Below are 19,432 nucleotides of genomic sequence, written 5' to 3' on the forward strand. Positions count from 1 at the left end.
CCGGTGAAATGTGGGCGGTACGAGGGTAACTGCAGGCAGAACGTTTGGGTGGCTCGTCAGCCCTTGATTTTGATTCAGGATTTTTGACCGAGGCTCAATGAATAGGGAAGAAAAAAATGACCTCAGTTTCTGTGGAACTCTAAGGAAGAAGTTAGAAAGTGGACTTTTTATTTAATAGGGTAAAGGGGGGGAAAGGTGGTAACGGAAGGCCAGGGGAGAGTGTGAAGGCTGAACGTGATACAAAGAAGTCAAGAAAGGGGGAGCGACGTGTTCGGGGGGAAGGCCTGGCAGCTCCCTGGGCTCGTGGTGGGGAGCCCCAGGCCGCCCAGAGGGACGCCGAGGGCGCTTACGGCCCAGAGGTGTTTATTGCCAACTCAGCATTTCACACCCGCCGTCGGCCTGAACCTTCTGGAGCTGCCGGAAAGTGCTCCGGGTTGCACGGATGCCTCAGCCCCAGTGGTGCGCGTTTAGGGCCCGATTCCTGTCTTTTCTTCTCTTTTGATTCCCCCCGAAAGCCAGCGGGCTGATGCGAGATCTGAGGGGAGCGGCTGCTCCTTAGCATCCGGGCCGCGGCCCTGCTGCCGCAGCGGGACGAGTCTACGCGGACGTGACGCCGAATGACCCTTCCAACCCGTCCGTGTAGCGGGATGTGTGTGTCTGACGACAAACGGCTTTTTGCTCCTGTCGGTCCCGCGTCCACCGTCCTAAAAGCCGCGGATGAGCTCCCATCCCACCGTCCCAAGGGGCGGCCTGCTTCTAGGGGAGGCTTGGCAGTCAGGTGCAAACAACACCAGTGTTTCTTCTTTTTTCCTTTTATTTTCCTCTCCTGCCGCCCCCTCACCACCTATTCCTCCCATCTTTTTTTTTTTTTTTTTCTGAGTCAAAACTGAGCTAGTACTATTTTGCTGGTAGAAAAATCTGATTTGGGGGAAATTGGGTGGCTCAGCGGTGGAGCGTCTGCCTTCGGCTCAGGGCGTGACCCCAGGGTCCCGGGATCGAGTCCCGCATCGGGCTCCCTGCATGGAGCTTGCTTCTCCCCCTGCCTGTGTCTCTGCCCCTCTTTCTGGGTCTCTCATGAGTAAACAAACAAAATCTTAAAAAAAAAAAAAAAGAAAGAAAAATTTGATTTTGACGTGTAAGCTGAGCAGGTTAGATCAGAAAGGCGCTACGAGGGAATAAAAGCGGAGGTCCTTCTTAGTCCGAAATTGCTTTCGGGGCCAGGACTTGTCAGTTGAGGAATTCCTATTTCTTTTCCTTTTCGTCTTTAGTTCGGTCTAGCCTGGAGGTCCACAGACTTCGGCCTTCTGGGCTGGATCTGGTCCACTGCCTGTCTTTGCCTGGCCTGAAAAGCCAAGAATGGTTTTCATATTTTCAAGTGATTGGGGGGGGGGGGGTGGAATCAAAAGACTAATATTTTGTGACAGATGAAAATTACGTGAAATTCAGATTTCACCATCCATAAATAAAGTTATTTTGGAACATAGCTGCATTTGTTGGTTTACATACTGCCCGTGGCTGCTTTCCTGCTACGGTGGCAGAGATGAGCAGTTGCAACAGAGACCATATGGCCCTCAAAGCCTAAAGTATTTACTATCTGGTCCTTTATAGGAAGAACTTGCCAAACCCTGCTCTAGGCATTTAACATGAACCTTTCCAACTTTTCAGAATATTGTCGGTTATCTCTTAATTCCTTACTGCTTTCAAGAAAATGCAGAAATGCAGACACTGTTGTATCATTTCCTTTGAGTTGGCCAGGGATTTGGGGATTGTGACAGACTCCTAAGAGAAGCCTCAGGAACAATATGGGTGAGAAAGCGGGGAGGAAACCGGAAGCATCTTATGAAATTTTAAATCAAATATCATTTTCATCCCTTTCCAAAAATCCTTAAGATAGGGACCTCTCTGATGGTTTGGACAAGAAAAAAGAAATGTTGGTTCCAAAGAGTCCCCAACTGACTATTCTTAGAGGCTCCTTCAGACTCTCTCCGATAAAAACAGAAACTCTAATTTAAGATCGCTTTTATCCATCGACATCTTAGTTTTGTGACTTTTTAGTTTTTGTCAAGATAGGGGTTTTTTTGCCCTAGTTAAGCATCGAAATGCTTTTCCCTGATGTTCAACTTTCCACACATTTTGCTTCGTAGGTGCTTTATAACCTGTTTGTCCTTGGGGAATTGGAGGCTAAGACAGACCGGTCAGCCTCTGATCATAAAGAGCAGCAGAGATAGAGGCGCGTGTTCGGGGTTCCAGAGCCGGCCCCAAAGGGCCCCAAACCCTGGGAGGGTTGCCCTTTTCTGGAGGGAGATTCTCCGTTATCTTTCATTGGGTGGAGGATTTAAATGTCCTCGCGGGGACGGGTCTGTAAACGGGGGGGAGGCGCCTGTTTTTTCACTCCTACCCCTGTGAAAACAGCAGAGGAGGGGCGAGGCTGGAGGCAGGCAAAGAGGGAAGTCTCTGAAACTAGAGAAAACTCAAACAAATTGTGGCCAGCCGACTCAGCATTCCTCACCCACAGTTGGTCCTAATTACGGAGACTCCCGTTAAACAGCTCAACTTTCTGCTCTTTTCTCCACGCCCCCCCCCCCCCCCCCCCCCCCGGCGCTGCCAGCTGACATGGCACAGCTTGAACCAAGACCACGGCTCGGAGACAGCCCCGTGTCTTCCCCCCTCGTCTCGCTTCTGCCTCTTGCCCACTACCCTGCAATTACCCTTTCCCACATGAAGATCCCAATAAAATATATTGATGCCTCTAATCCAGTCACATCCATTTTGTTCCACAAAGTGCTATACAAGCTCTTTGCAGGGCTGCGTAGTGGGGTATCGAGTCATCCGAGCAGTGCACATAGAACCTGATTTCATCATGAAAAGGTGGAGTTTCTCCAGGATTATTTTGCTGCCAAGTCAAAGCAATAATTCCTTCCACTTTGCTCGACTCCTTGATTTTTCTCAGTCCGTAGCTTCTACTGAGCCCAGCCGATGGATTTGGGTATTTTTTACTTAAGCTCTAATGACCTCTGTGGTATTATGAGCAAAAGCTTAATGTTAATAAATCTCTGAATTGAAACCAGCCTGGATGATGGAGGTGGTCAGCGCCCAGTGAAGCCTGCTGCTGAGGGTGTTGACATGTAAAGAAAAAGAAGCTAGTGTTCATCACCTCCCGGTTATCTTAGCCTGCCCAGGCTGCTTTCACAAAATGCCAAAGACTGGGAGACTTAAACAACAGGAACTGATTTTCTCACAGTTCCGAAGGCAAAAGTGACAAGATTGAGATGCTGTCAGGTTAGGTCAGACCCCTCTTGGTGGTTTGTAGACCACCGTCTTCTCTCAGTGTCTCTGCATGACCTTTCCTCTGTGCGCATACACAGAAGGAGCTCCCTGGTGTCCCTTCCTGCTCTTATGAGGATCCCAGTCCTGTCAGATTAGGTCTCCACCCTAATGACTTCATCTAACCCTAATTACCTCCCTAAAGGCTCTATCTCCAAATGTAGTCATTGGGAGTATGGCTTCCGTGTAAAGATACGTGGTTGGGACACAATTCGGTCTACGCCAATGGTCTAGGCTTAAGAAACTCTATTAACCTTAGAGCAAAGATTAAATGTGAGAATCAAGAAGGCCATGCTTGAAGCATTGGCGTTGAGGCAAGATGATAATTTTTTAAAAATTTTCTCAAAAAATAAATAAATAAATAAATAAAATAAATAAAAATTTTCTCTAGGCCGTCGACATTGGAGAATCTGAAAGTATGATCCAAGTCCAGAAAACTGCGCGTATGCACAGAATTTTGTACGTAACTACACGGGCCTCCAGTTCTCCAGACCAGTTAAGGATCCATGCTAGTAGGCGAGTCCTCTCTAAAAGCATTCTTGCCGCTGGTGAGGTGACATCTGTAATGGATTCGGGCAGAAAAACAAATGGCTTGATTTTGACCGAATGAGTTACGCCTAGGACGGGGCCTGTGATCCTGTTACCACCACTCAAAAACCTTAGGCCTTGTAGAAAGGAGAGTGAGCTCAAAGGGACATGTTGATGGTGTCTACAACTTGAGCAAGAGTTGAGATGGGGCCGAGCAGACACAAGTTTTCTCACTTCTCTGTTACATCAGGCATCCTCGGAAATAACAGCAGTCCCCTCTCAGCACCTTAGGGTGATATTTCATATGGTTAGTGGGATAGCAGCCTTGTGTGTTGATTCACTCCATCCCCTTTCTAGATGCCACAGGGAACTGTAGAAATTGTGAGCTGAGCGACTTAAAAGAAAAAGACAACAGTGGAAATTTGTTATTTCTGAATTTTACAGAATGGTCAAGGTACAGTAGGTCATCGGGGCCTAATTTCCTCGGCTTTTATATTGGCTTTGATCGCCAAGAAATATCTTCAAACGCTGTGGTATTAATCATTACAAACTTCCGAGTTGCATCTGAGTAAAAATGCATCCCCTGGATGTTGCGGCGGATACCCTAGAATGATAGCCTCCAAAGTTGCACTATTTCCTGGTTTTTCTATGGTGCCAAGAGTACCGTGTAAGCCAGTCTATAGGAATTAAATCTGAATTTTGGGTCCCCAGCCTACAGTCATTCACAAAATTGGCCTCAGCATTTGAGAGTTGAATAAAATTGGTCAGATAGTTCTGTGATTCAAACTGGAATTTAGAAAGTGTCTTTAATAAGTCACTGAAACCATTAGTTTCCTTATGCACTGGGATCCTAGTGTGAGCTTACTGCCAAAATATGAAGGAGACCAAATAAATTTTCCTAATTGTATATATCCTCCAATTTCATGCCAATCTCTGGTTACCTTGTTCTTTAGAGTCCCTTCTTGTAGGTGATCTTTGCCCTTGACTTGGCAATCCCTTAGCTCAAAACATTTACATTGGCTGCTCCCCCATCTACCCCCTCTTCCTTTAAATCCCTCACTCTGTGCAGTTCATCCTTCCCTCCCATCGCCTGGCTTGGTTGGCCAGGTCGGGCTAGCTTGCCGTGGTCTCTGCCAAACCACAGACATGTAATGAAGCAGACACTACTCCCCCTTGCTCTTGGAGTGCTCTGAGGCCCTCTGGAGTGCTCTGTCTGGAGTGCTCTGATGGGGGTGGGGAGCGGGAGAGGTTACGGACTCTGAGAACTTTGGCGGCACTTGAGTAGAATGTTGGTTTCTCTACATGGCCTTGATGCATTTGCAAAACCGAACATCATGAAATTGCCCAATTCCATTCTGATCCTTCACTATCTTTTCTTTCTTTCTTTTTTAAATCACTTATCCTCCTTAACCTCTTGAAGCCTCTCTGAGGATTGTGGCTGATAATTCAATTCATGCATCCAACAATTCTACCCATTTGGTGCCATCAAGAGAAGGATAAGCTGAAGTTTAACTGCACACGTAGTTTTCCCGGGTCATGGATCAGCTGTAATCACTGCAGCAACTAATGAACTCCAGCTCCTCAAAGCTGACATTTCATCGACCAAAAGTTTCCCGTTTAGGACAGCGCTTTCCAATAGAAATATGATGCAAGTCACATATGTAATTTAAAATTTTCTAGTAGACACATTTTAAAAAGTAAAACAGGTGAAATCAATTACAGTAACATGTTTTATTTAACCCAATATATCTACAGTGTTATTTTAGTGTATAATATAAAGTTATTAGTAAGATGCATTACAATCTTTTTTCATACTAAGTACTTGAAATCTTTGAATCTTACTGTACATCTTTGAAATCTTAAATCTTTGAAGTCTTACTGTACATCTCAATATGGGCTTAGCCACATTTCAAGTACTTGGTAGCCACATATGGCTAGTGGCTACCATGTTACACAGATTAGAAGATTATTACCTTGTTAACAAGGGAGAGCAAGTTAAGTCCACTTGCTGGAGGGACCATAGACGGAACCTTATTGACTAATTCTCTCATTAGGAGCCTGCATCTCATTGGCTGTGTGACTGACCTCTGGGGAAGCCTGAGCTGACTATGAGCAGAGTGGCTCACCTCCAGGACGGGGCCTGAAGAGTATAAAAGACAAATGAAGAGTGGGATATCTTGGGGACTGGAGGAGATGTACCAACCCTTGTTCAGATGTACCAAATGAGCCTTAGGTCGGGACAGGTTGTCATTTCTGTCATATGACTCCATTTCTTCCGGTTAGGTTTTCTTCTTATTAAGAGTTTAGAATCCACCACTACACTTCCATAGCAGACAAGTGCTGAAGCAGAGGCAAGACATGAACAGAAACCTATTTGATGTTGAACCATATAAAAGTATCCCTGTTTAACTGTTTTTAACTACAAAATTGACACTTTCATGTGGGTTAAGCTATTATATTTCATCCTAGAAGTCAAGAGTATTCTTGAGGTTGTAAGCAAGGAAATCTGTATCTAAACTCTAACCTGGTTGCCGGTGAAGTCCAAGGAAGTTATGGAGATTTTTTTTTTTTAAGATTTTATTTATTCATAGAGACACAGAGAGAGAGGCAGAGACACAGGCAGAGGGAGAAGCAGGCTCCATGCAGGGAGCCTGATGTGGGACTTGATCCTGGGTCTCCAAGATCATACCCCGAGCTACAGGCGGCGCTAAACTGCTGCGCCGAGGTTGCCCAGTTATGGAGATTTTTAAGATGAGAGCAAGAAGGTCATGATCTCCTAAGTCGTGGGATGGAGCCCCATGTCGCATTCTGCACTTCACACTTAGTGGGCAGTCTGCTTAAGATTCTCTTCTTCCTCCCTCCCCTCCCCTCACTTACACTTGTATTCTCTCTCTCTCTCTCTCTTCCTCCCCTTCTCTCTCTTTGTGTGTGTGTTTCTCTCTCAGCTAAATAGATTGTTTTTAAAAATTGTATAAAAATATGAGCAAGTATCAGGAATGTATTCTGGTTCATAGAAATATATACTCTTTGAACTCAGCCTGGTCCATTTCTAGCCATCAAGTTAACCTCCCTGGGAGGACAGATTAATTGTGAGTCTCTTTATGTATTTTTTTTCTTTATGTATTTAATTCTGTCTTGGACTGATCCTAGACCAAACTGTATGTACACTTTTCCCTGTCTCCTTAAAGTACCAAGAGTAACTTCAGTTTCAGGGGCAGATGTCATGAAATACTCTTAGCTACAGAACCATTCAATGACAGCATCATCGAAAGCACTCATATTCTCAAAATAGCCCTTTTGTGTTGATCCATAGCCATCCTGGCTCTTAGGGAACCTAGAGCCAGAGTGGTCACATTTGCTAGCCTTCCACCCAGCTCGGCTGTCAGATTGCCATCAGACCTCAAGTCTAATCTATACTTTGTCTTGCCATTAGTCACTGTTTCCTATCTCGCTGCCTGACCCAGGCTGCTGTCCATCAACCCCAGCAAGTGAGAGAGTATCAAGAGTTGTGGCTGTTCATGACCTTTCCCCCTCTGCCCCATTTGATGTTTGTGTGTTTCATAGAATACAGTCACCCTTGTCGGTACAGTGATGGGGACTGAAAAGCCTCCCAAGTCTAACTCTGGCTTCTTTCTATAAGTAGTTTGGAGATTTAGTTCCCAGAAGTTGGGTACACCGTGTGGTCTAACAGCTTCCTGCTGTCTTGGAGCTCATTTCCAGTTTAGATGGTAAGCATAGCTCTTCTTTTCCTAGATGGGAAAGCAAGAAGTACTAGGTATCTCCTTGGGATATAACATTAGGCTTCCAATCCCATAAACTCTAGGAGTAAAAATAATCACCCCAAAATTCCATTTCTTATAACCAGCCTATTGTATTGTAGACACTTCGTCACTTTCAGAGGAGAAAGCAAGCTTCCATGTGCAGAGTTCTTACCCATTAAGTGGTAAATAACCAGGGAAATGTGGTTACTGGCTCACCAGGCATGTATATTCTGGACAAATGGAGAAACGATTCAGTATTCAAGTCTGACTTTTAAGAACTGTGTTGTGCTAGAGAAGCAATGAGGATTTTTTCCTATGTAGTCACAAGCTAGTCCACCCTTCCCGCTAGCTAGCCCACACCCTTGGCCCTCTGGCTGCCTGCAGGCTCCCTTGGCTATTCAAGTTCTGTGGAATGGCTGGACCTGAAATATGGGGAGCAAACTGTGTGAGAGAAGTCTGGGAGGGGTGGCCAGTCCTAGCCAAGAGCTACGTTAGTGTTGGTGCTTTTCCCAGAGGGGAGGAGTGTTCCCTGCCCTGTGCATTGCCATGTGTCTTCACAGACACAAACAGAACAGTGCGCAGTTGAGCTGGCTTCCTCACAGTCCTTCTTTTCATCCTACAGAGGAGATGGGGTGCACCAGAGTATCCCTGATACTGTGGTGTCGGTACTAGAAAGTGGGCAAGAGAAGAGAAAGAGGCATCTGTTGCCATTCTTATAGCCCTAGATGGAGGGTTAGCACTCAAGAGGCTGATTTATTGAAAGGAATGGTATAGTGTCATAATATGGTCACTCCCACCCAAATAACAAGAATAAGCTGGATAAATAACAAACATAACTTAGAAAACAAAAAATTTAAATATCTAAGAATGCAAAGTATCCTAATTGAACTAAGTTCCAGAAAGGAATGAGCCCTTCCTAGGAGAGAGAAAAATGCATGGCCCCTTTCATTCTAGAGGCACAGCAGCAGGAGTAAACCTACCATAGGCGAGAATAAGCAGAAAGTAGCTCAACTTCATACAAAACTTTTGAAGACTATGTGTTGGTTGGTATAAGGAAACTAAATCCCAGAGCAAATATTGTACCCACCTACCCCTCATTCTCTCCATGAGGACTTAGTACACACAGTGCCAGCAGCAGGTTGACAACTGAGGGCAGAGCAGAAAGATAAGAAAGACACTCCCCTCCTTACCCAGTGTACAGAGAGCATTCATTGAGTACCTAGCAGTAACACACTGCAGAGAAATCTGAGAGCAAGGCAGAATGATAAAAAAAAAAAGAAAAGAAAAAAAAAAAGAAAAAAGACCCCTTCAAAGCACAATGGCCCTTCAGTGAGTGTATAGAAACAGCCCACCAAGAGTAAAGAGAGTGCCACAGCAGCCCAAAAAGCCGGGGGCTGGGCTATAGAGCATAGAGAAGGATACCTGGAGTCTCACTATGGTCAGATCCCAAGCCCCACCGAGACAATCTTCATCCTACCCTCAGAACATTTGAAACCAGCAGTGCACTGACTTTAACCAAAGAGACAACAAAGCCCAGACCTCGTTCTGCTACAGATTAGACCAACTCAGCTCTCAGTCCTAACAGCCTGACAGAGGAAGTGGCGCATCCTTTTCTAGTTATATGTATTGCCGTTCTTTGTTTACATATATCTGGCATGTGTTAGAAGACTCATGAAGAAGCAGAAACTATAACTGAGAGAAAAAATAGTCAATAGAAGCAGACCTACAGATGACCCAGATGTTGGAATTAACAGACAACATTGTAAATACTCTGTATAAATATTTTTAAGGATGTAGTAGAAAAGGTGGATTATATTCTTGAATAGATGGAGAATTCAAGCAGGGAACTGGAAGTTCTAAAAAAAAAAGAAAGAAAAGATTGTTTATAAATTCCCTCTGAAACAAGGATTTCTTAGAAATAAACTATTAATCATTCTTGGAGAATTTTAAGAAGCAGTTCCAAAATCATAACCCCTTCCCTGAGTTTTTTCATTCCTACTTTCACAGAAGTTAGGAGTTCAAGTCTGCAAGTTTGTACAAGCCCACTATGTACAAAATACTGTATGAGGGGTACAAAGATGAATGAGACTCAATCCTACCCCTCAGGGAAATACAGTCTAGTGCACATAAAAGAGAATGAGATTTCTTCTGACAAGGAGAATTAGGGAAGATCTCAGAAAACTTGGTGTTTGATCTGGGCATTGAAGAAAAGTAAGCTTTCAAAATGCAGAGCTAGAGACGCATGGAAAGTAGGTAGGGTTTCGGTACCTACCAATGTTGTCAAGTCCCTGTAACATTGCCAGGACTCCAGAATCCTCAGCAGTACCCAGGTGACTGCGCAGTGGTGATAAGACTGGCTCTTCATGCAGGCCTGTATTTCCAAAAAATAAATTAGGTGAGACAGCTGGTCACCTAATAGGAATCCTAGAGGACTTAAGAATTAGGAGCAGGGTGGGACTAGGGAAAAGGAGGTGAGCATTATGTTAATCTATATCCTAACATGGCAAAGTCCTATTTCTGGGTTTTGTTGGAAAATTAAATCACTCTTTTGTCTGAATCCTCTTAGGTATGTTGTCTGTACGTCAGATAGGGTATTCATTTCATGTATACATCTTCTTCCACCCCTGGATTGTGAGCTCATTTTAAATGTCCATGCAACCGAGACTATCTTGTAAATACTAGGAAGTCAGTGAATGTTTGGCAGGTTGAAACTTAAATGAACCCTAGGCAGAGTTTATAGGACTTGAATTCAGATAGTCTGGCTACAACATCTGTGCTCTTAATCCCTACCCTGTGTTAATGATGGCTGGTGGATAATCTTGAACAAGGCGCTCAGAATTTTGATTTTATTATATCAGCAATAAGGAGCTAATGAAGGCTTGGTAAGTGCTACACTTTTGGGTGAATTAAGCTTCTGGTCATATTTAGTGTGTTTGAAGGAGGGAGGATTTATAGACAGTGGGGGGATCCCTGGGTGGCACAGCGGTTTGGCGCCTGCCTTTGGCCCAGGGCGCGATCCTGGAGACCCGGGATCGAATCCCACGTCGGGCTCCCAGTGCATGGAGCCTGCTTCTCCCTCTGCCTGTGCCTTTGCCTCTCTCTCTGTGTGTGACTATCATAAATAAATTTTTAAAAAAAAATTTTTTTTTTAAATATGTAGACAGTGGGGTCAATAAGGAGGCTTTTGCAGTGGTTTGAGTGAGAGGACATTAGCTCTGAACCAGAGCAAAAGCAGGAGAAATGTAGAGGGGAAAAAGGTAGATTTTAAAGGCAAGTGGTCACACAATCAGCAGAGTTCTTTTTTTTTTTTTTTTTTTTAAGATTTTATTTACTTATTCATGAGAGAGAGAGAGAGAGAGGCAGAGACACAGGCAGAGGGAGAAGCAGGCCCCATGCAGGGAACCTGACGTGGGACTCGATCCCAGGTCTCCCCAAGATCACACCCTGGGCTTAAGGCAGACACTCAACTGCTCAGCCACCCAGGCTACCCAATCAGCAGAGTTCTTGAGGAGGGAAGTGAAGAAAAAAGAGCTGAAAATATACTGAAGTTTTTGATAAGGTGAAAAAATAACTGTGATACTTTTTGGGGAAACAGGAAATGAGAAGTGTGAGATTTGGAGGGAGGATTAAAGGATATGAGGTGATCAGTAAATGAGAAAATGAATATCCTGCTGCGAAAAATCTTGAATTTACTGCTACAGCCTGTTCCAGTACTTTAGAAATATCCCTTGACAAGAGTCATTTTCATCATCCTGTCTATACCTGACTTAATCTCTCATATGTTTATTCTGACTTGTCTTCTTATCTATTCTGAGGGGGGGTAAAACGGTACCGTGTCATTATTCCTGTAACACCCTTCCCAGGATGAACACTTCTACCCCGTGCAAAGTAAACGGTGTAAACGTACAAGAGAGAGAACATTTCTCTTTTACATCAGTTGCCTGTTGGTGATGGTGGTTATAAGTAGGCTGGATTATAAACGAATATGAACTTCTCTGCATTCTGCATTTCTAGTAAATTTAGACCTAGCTTGTTGTTGCCCAACTCTCTCTTCTCCACCTGAGATCTATGTGAGAAACAAATTTAAAGAGAAATAGCAAGGAGATTGCAAAACCCGGCGTAGAGCGAGCAGTGAGATTATTTGTGCCAGACGGATGCAGTAGCCGTCCCGAGCTCTGAGCCCTGCCCTCCTCTTTATTTATTGTTTTGGCGCCGTATGTAAGCTGCTTGTCTCTCTCCCTGTTATCTTGAGTGACCAGGCAGTTACTCTGTAGTTAGTGCGGCTCATTGGCCGATAAAGTCCGCAAACTCCCCCAAAGACTTCCTGTTGTTAGGCCTCAGGCCGTCATGTTTCGGGAGGGACAGTGTCCATCCAGCCTCTTTTCTCCCAGGGTCTTGATTCATCAAAACATTGTCTAGATGGTTCCTTCTGGCTCTTCCTCATTTGGTGATGGAACTCCACGAAGTTCGTGTCTCCTGTCCTCACTCGACTCAAAGTCTCCCCGTCAGAACGTCTAATCCAAAGGAGCCAGTTCTGTTGAGTGTCGCTTAGGGGTGTTCTGTTGCTGGTAGCACTCGTTTGGTGTATTTCACAAGAATAAAATGATAATAAAGGGGCCGGGTCCTTTCTTTTTCTTTTCTTATTGATACATTATTTATTTGTCTTCCTTCTGTCGGGCCCTGGGCCAGTCAGTTTCCCGAGGCTGCCTGGGGAGGTAGAGGAAAAGGAACACACAGGCCAGATAAGATGCGGGACAAGGACCTAAGGGAGGTGGAGTCGGCTCCTTCACACGGCAAAGAGGCGAGAAAGGCCACCAGCAGGCAAAAGAGCCCGCGGCCTCCGACAGCGACAGCCCAGAATGGCGTAGGGGAACCGCCTTCGCTTCAGGGAGGGGTCCCTGCCGTAGCCAGTGCTGAGGCTCCCAGCACAGTCCCAGTTCCAGCCCCAGAGCCCGCTGCCCCGTGAGCGCGGCTGCCGGGGTAATGGCCCTTGAAACGGTGCCGGTTCGGAAGCTGCGGCTGGGAATGAGGGAGGTCGGGGACGTGGGGCTGCCGAGCTGCTGACGGCCACGTGCCAGCGTGTCTGGGGGGTAGCAGCGCTGCAGACAGTGAGCAGCTCAGCAGCTGAGAGGTGCTCCTGGCAGCGGGGTGGAGACGAACGCTGTCGTGCATCCACTGTCAGGGGACGACGAGCTGTGGCCGCAGAGCTGCTCTCCGGGCGGGCCTGGGGCGCCTGGGCGGCTCAGCCGGTGAAGCATCCGACTTCCGCTCTGGTCGTGATCTCAGGGTCCTGGGATCAAGCCCCACGTCCTCTGCTTCTCCCTCTACCTGGCCCCTCCACGCCCACTGGTGCTCTTACTCTCTCTCTCAAATAAATAAATAAATAAATAATTTTTCAGGGGGGGCAGGGTCTTTTTTCCTTAGGTCTTAACACCACAAGGACAAAGAATGGGAGAAGGAAGAGATAATAGCCACCAAGTTTGGGGAAGCTGGAAATCAGAATGGCAAGTGTGAACTGATTTATCTGACTTAAAGCTGAATCTGAATCCAGTAGCGGGAGCTGCACAGCAAACCGTGTTTGCACCCCAGAGCCCTCAGAAAGCTTGGTAATTGGTGACATCAGGTACTCTTAGTGGGTGAAGAGCTGAAACTAAAAGCAGGAGGATTGGTTTAAAATGTATATAAAAAACACTTAAACTTTGAGATCCTCTCCTTTGCTACTTCCCCGAAGGCAACTGCGCTTCCGCTCCAGTTAGGAGTTTGGGAGACTCCTCTCTTAGGAACTGACCAGCCCAAGAGAAAAGACTTAAATGAGTAAGTCCAATCACTTCCTCCCTATACTGAAACCATCCTGCCAATGTACAGAAAGCTTCGAAACAACCTAGAAACGGGTGTTCCAGTCTTACCTGTACACAAACAGCCAAGGATCATCCGACAAATCAGAAGGGTCTATAACCTGCAAGTCTCACCAACACAAACAGAGAAAAGCTCCTTGGAACGAGAAACTGTACAGAGAGATTGTAAACCTGGCCCTCTGAATAAATGAGTGAATGAATATCTTTGAGAGTTATTAAGAGAGGAGATTGCACCCTTGAGAGAAAAAAACAACATAGTATTTTTAAAATACCCTTAAATTTTTAAATATGATAGCAGAAATGAACGTTTTAGTGGAGGCAACTGAAGATAAAATTGAGGCCGCTGCCCAAAATGTGGGGTTAAAAAATAAATATCTACAGTGCTGGACAGTAAGAAAGACAATAAGAGTATCAGCCTCAAAATCTATCATCTGAATAATAAACATTGTACAAGAGAGAATGGAAAAATGGAGAGGAGAAAGCCATCAAAGAAATAATGCATGAAAATTTCTAGATTAAAAGGGCCCAGGAAGGTGTCCAGCTCAACGGATAAACATCAGCCCACACCAGGGCATGCCATTAATGACATTTTAGAACACCAGGGAAGATGCTAAAACTTTCCCGAGAGAGAGAAACAGGTCACGTATTAAGGACAAGGAAACAGAATGGCAACGATAGAGGCCAGACCATGGAGCGAGGCCTTTAAATTCTGAGAGATTGCTTTCAGTTTAGAATTCTACGGCTAGCCAAAATTTCACATGTAAAAACAGGATAAAGACATTTTATAGTGTGTCAGACCTTACGTATCAAGTTTGCTTCCCAAGCATCCTTTTTTTTTCAGAAAGCTGCCAGAAGAGGTACTTCACTAAAACAAGAAAGGGAACCAACAAAGAGGAAGACTGAGGTTCTAGGTTCTAAGTTAAGAGTCTGGTAAAGAGACCCAGGATGATGAGGTGTGGCCCTGTAATGTCAGCTATTCAGCAGCCCCAGAGAGCAAACAGCTAGAACACAGAAGCACAGGGATATTCCCGAAGGAAGCACGAGAAGCTGCTAACGGTGGTGACTCTTAAAAGTAAAAGTAGGGGGCACCTGGGTGACTCAGTGAGGCATCTGCCCTGCGCTCAGGTAGGTCCTGATCTCAAGGTCTTGGGATGGATCGAGCCCTGCGCGGGCTCCCCGCTGAGTCTCTCTCTCTCTCTCCCTCTGCCCCTCCTCTTGCTTGTTCTCTGTCTGTCTCAAATAAATAAATAAAATCTTTTTTTTTTCTTTAAGTAAAAGTGGGAGGGCAGAAAGGGGATGTTTTCCCTTTATCCCTTTATAATTTCATATGATGTTGGAGTCTTGACTATAGCATCCACTACTTTTCTAACATTTGTCTTAAAAAAGGAAAATATACTCCCTTCAAGTGGAGCATCTCCAATGGACGTGCTTAACCCTTCGGTAATGACAATAGAATTTTTCTTTTGTCCAGAATCTGCAAAAGGAATTTTCCTAGGAAACCTTTAAATCCTCTAGCCAATCTTGCCCAAGAATTTTAGGCTGATACTTTCTCACTTTAGGCAGAGTCTGTGAGTTGGGAGAAATGCCTTTTGGGCAGGGAGGACTAAAACCCATTCTGAGAAGCTGCACTCCCTTCTTTATTTTACTTTAGGTTTTCTGTAAATGGAGGGCAAAGGAAAGGTTTCTTTTAGCCTGGTGGACGGCAGCAGCCCTTCCATAAGACTTTTCTCCACTCCAAGACCTTCCTTACCAATAATTAATCTCAGATGGAAGGTTCAGTGCTACAGGCTTCCTCTGTCTTTGACCCAAGAGAACATGTTGTGAATAGTTTGTTTGTTTGCCTGCCAGAGATCTTATCTTGACCCAGAGGAGCTGATAGGATCATAAAGCCAGAATTGATCTTTCCTCCTCAGTATTCTTTCTCTGCAAAATGGGGGCTGTTGATATCTTAGCCTAAGACAAATGTGGGATTAATATAGGTCACGGGTAGAGGGAAAAAGAGGTTGCTTGTTTTAATAAGGGCTGTTATTTCTTAGTAATAAAATTGAAATCACTCTGTTGTGCATTCTAATCCCCAAGCTTTCTTTGCTCTTTCTCAATGTATTTGGATTAATCACTCCAGAGCAACCGAGCCAAGTGTCCAAACCACCCACTTTCCTATTCCCAGCAAATAAATTAGAGGGAGGCCAGCTGAAATCTGGGCCAAGAACGTAGATGGCTTGTATGCCTGACTCTTGTTCCATGATCTGGAACTCAAAATAAATCAAAAAGGGAACATTTTCCAGATACCGGCTAATTCACAAAAAACATCTTCAGCCTCTTCATCCTTCACACACGCAAAGCCGATAAACTTGTGAACACTGATGCAAGGGTTTAGAGATTCCTGCAGGCACAAAGAGATGCTCGTGTTGCGGTCTTCCTGAAGTCCATGTTGAGCCTTGGGCTCTGGAACTTGAGTGAAATCTGAAGGACTTCTTTAGGGTCCAGAAGGAAGTAACAGAAACGGCGGATGGTTTGGAACATAGGACCTTTAGAGAAGGGTTTTAGGAGACAGATTTTGAACTCAGCAAATAATATGAAGAAGAAACTTGAGAGCAGCAAAGATGGCGAGGACAAAAGGAAGGTGGTATTAGTGGCGGAGGAGGCTACTTAGGTCAGATGGTAAGAATTAACTTTCTGACTGCACAAGTTATTAAACGCGAAGATGAACAGCCAGTGGAGTGCTGTAGAGTCCGAGCTCCAAAGACGCGGAGGCTGTATTGATTTCACTTAGTGTACGGACGAGGGTTCTTTATAGACAGACCTACAGCTGCAGATGTTCAACGACGCTGTCTCCCAGATACCACAAATCTGGCATCCCAAGCAATCGGCGGAGAAAGGAAACCATCCAGCACAAATCTGGTGCTTCCGCTTGGCCACAGCACCCTAAGTGCGGCTCATTTATCAGCAGAGCGGCACGTGCCGTGTAGAAGCAAGGCCTGATCCCAGCATCGGGGAACCGGATAAGCAGGGGAGCAATGAGAAACGATAGGCCCAGGGGCTCCCGGAAAAGATCGGTCTTTTTCTGGCCCTCTCCAGGTATGGAAAAGTTTGGAAAAGAGAGGGGGAAATACCTGGAGAACGCATCCAGAAATGGACAAAGCTACGGTAATTCTAAGGATGGAGGCCGTTGATAGGGAGAGGAATTGTACCGTTAGATCCGTCTCCAGAATTGCCTTGTCTTTACAGTTTCCCTTTCTGTTAAGGAGATGGAACATTTTCCTTCGCCAGATAAAGACGGAGTCTCCTCCTTTCATAAAGAACAGCACCAAATTATACTTCAAGTTGCTGGCAAACCCGGGACTAGCCTTCAAGCCTTCTGCTCTGGGCCAGTCCCTGCAGTGGAACACAGCCGTTCTCCCACCCGTAGGAGAGTCGCCTTTCTCGTCTTGGCTTCTGTTTCAACTGCTAACCTTTATCTCCTGTCCTACAGCTGGGATGAAAGCAGCTCCATCAGCAGTGGGCTCAGTGATGCTTCGGACAACCTCAGCTCAGAAGAGTTCAATGCCAGCTCCTCCCTCAACTCCCTCCCGACGACTCCCACCGCCTCTCGCAGGAACTCCACAATAGTGGTACGTGAGTTTGCAGACGCCTCAGGGTGAACCGCAGGGCAGGCAGGTGTGCACCTGCGCTCGCCCGCTCCGTGGCACGGGTTCCCGTGCGCCTTTGGCCAGGTCCCTTCGGAGCTGGCCCGAAGAAACCTGAGGCTGCCAGGCAGTCACCTGAGACATCAGCTGTTGTCGTAGGAGCCCCAGGATTTAGCGCCCCTGCCGGCTTGGAGTGATCCGCCTAGAGCTGTTCCAACCAGAGAAGGAAAGGCCCGGGGATACCTGGGGTGTCCTTTTCTCTGGTCCCTAGAGGTATAGGTAGAAACCCTGGGTTGACTGAATACTCGGGAAAGGGCAACCGAAAGAAGTCCCCTCTGCCTCCCATTTTCCATCCCCAAGCGAGCCTCTCACTCTCTGTTGTTCTCTTCTTGTCTTCAGCTCCGCACAGACTCAGAGAAACGCTCGCTGGCGGAGAGCGGGCTGAGCTGGTTTAGTGAATCAGAGGAGAAGGCCCCCAAAAAACTGGAGTACGACAGTGGTAGCCTGAAGATGGAACCCGGGACCTCCAAGTGGCGGAGAGAGCGGCCCGAAAGCTGCGATGATGCATCCAAGGTCGGAGAGCTGAAAAAGCCTGTCAGCCTGGGACACCCCGGTTCCCTGAAGAAGGGCAAGACCCCACCAGTGGCTGTCACGTCCCCCATCACTCACACAGCCCAGAGCGCCCTCAAAGTCGCAGGTGAGCCTGGCAAAGAGGAAGGGACGAGGGCGAGGACCTGTTTCTTGGGTTGTTCCCCGTATTGGTCCTGCACCCACGGGATGACGGCAGACATTTACCGGGCCCTTTAACGCGGACGACCTGGTCTTCACCACGGTCCTGGGAGTTGGGGAGATGGGAATTACCACCGCCGCTTCCCAACTGTAGAAGTAAAAGCGCAGAGGGCTCAAGTGGCGGAGCCAAAGTCGCATCATCAGAGGTAGAGGAGGGAGTGGGTTACGTTCAGAGACTCATTTGAGCTGCCTCCAGACACCTCCTCAGACATCTGGCTGGTGCACTTGTCTCCACAAGGTACTCGCTTGACATCCCGGGGCTGGGGGGTGGGGTCCCAAGAAAATAAGAAATCAGAATTGTATTGCTCCAAAGTTGGCCCCTTGGGCAGCTTCCTGCCTCCATCAGCATTTCCCTCCAGCCTCTACTTGCCAGCTGGTACGGCCAGACCCTGTGGCGTCCCCTCCTGTCTTTCCTTCCCTGACCAGTTGTTCGATGCTCTTCTTTCTTAATAACCTTCATAACTTGCTTAATACCCTCTGCCATTAAAAAAAAAAAAAAATACCCTCTGCCATTTTAACCGAAATGGAGTATCCTACCCTGAAAAGAGAAAACAACGAAAAGCAAAACAAAACCCCAAGGCCACTGCTCCCCGGGTGCCCTTCCTCCGGCCCGGGGTCTCGTCAGCCTCCCTGGGACCTGCTCACCGCGTGCAGGCCTCAAGGCCCCAGAGCGCGTTGGTTGTCCTGCGGAGGGAAGGGGAAGGATGTGCCGGGACGCTGCCAAGACACTGGCCGGCCCGGGCCACTCTTAGCTCATTTCCTGCCCTCTTGCAGGCAAACCTGAGGGCAAGGCCACGGACAAGGGTAAACTTGCCGTGAAGGCCACCGGGCTCCAGCGCTCGTCCTCCGACGCCGGCCGGGACCGCCTGAGCGACGCTAAGAAGCCCCCGTCGGGCATCGCCCGCCCCTCTGCCTCGGGCTCTTTCGGCTACAAGAAGCCCCCTCCGGCCACAGGCACGGCCACCGTCATGCAGACCGGGGGATCGGCCACGCTCAGCAAGATCCAGAAGTCCTCGGGCATCCCCGTCAAGCCCGTGAACGGCCGCAAGACGAGCCTCGATGTGTCCAGCGGCGCCGAGCCCGGCTTCCTGGCGCCCGGCGCCCGTTCCACCATCCAGTACCGCAGCCTGCCGCGGCCCGCCAAGTCCAGCGCCATGAGCGTGACCGGCGGGCGGGGCGGGCCGCGGCCCGTCAGCAGCAGCATCGACCCCAGCCTCCTCAGCACCAAGCAGGGGGGCCTCGCGCCCTCCAGACTCAAGGAGCCTTCCAAGGTGGCCGGCGGCCGCCCCGCTCCGGCCCCCGTCAACCAGACAGACCGGGAGAAGGAGAAGGCCAAAGCCAAGGCGGTGGCCTTGGACGCGGACAGCATCTCGCTGAAGAGCATCGGCTCCCCCGAGAGCACCCCCAAGAACCAGCCCAGCCACCCGCCGGCCCCCAAGCTGGCGGAGCTGCCACCGACCCCTCTCAGGTACCCGACGGGGCAGCCCCTTCCCGCCTGTCCGCACTCCACACACCGGGCGGTCCGCAGGCCTCGCTAGACGGGGCGGCC

General features: G+C 47.4%; 1 protein-coding gene across 8 annotated transcripts in view; it reads left to right on the top strand.

Annotated features, from left to right (window-relative positions):
- Positions 1 to 19,432, top strand: part of NAV1 (neuron navigator 1) — a 241,719-nt gene that overhangs the window by 186,532 nt on the left and 35,755 nt on the right. For all 8 annotated transcript variants that reach the window (XM_041759000.1, XM_041759010.1, XM_041759036.1 and 5 more), the window contains 3 exons: positions 16,941 to 17,079; positions 17,494 to 17,791; positions 18,658 to 19,351. In XM_041759000.1, the coding sequence (XP_041614934.1) occupies positions 16,941 to 17,079; positions 17,494 to 17,791; positions 18,658 to 19,351 (1,131 nt within the window). The remainder of the gene's footprint in view (positions 1 to 16,940; positions 17,080 to 17,493; positions 17,792 to 18,657; positions 19,352 to 19,432) is intronic.

Source organism: Vulpes lagopus, chromosome 1 (genome assembly GCF_018345385.1).
Source record: "Vulpes lagopus strain Blue_001 chromosome 1, ASM1834538v1, whole genome shotgun sequence".
NCBI classification, from domain to species: domain Eukaryota; kingdom Metazoa; phylum Chordata; class Mammalia; order Carnivora; family Canidae; genus Vulpes; species Vulpes lagopus.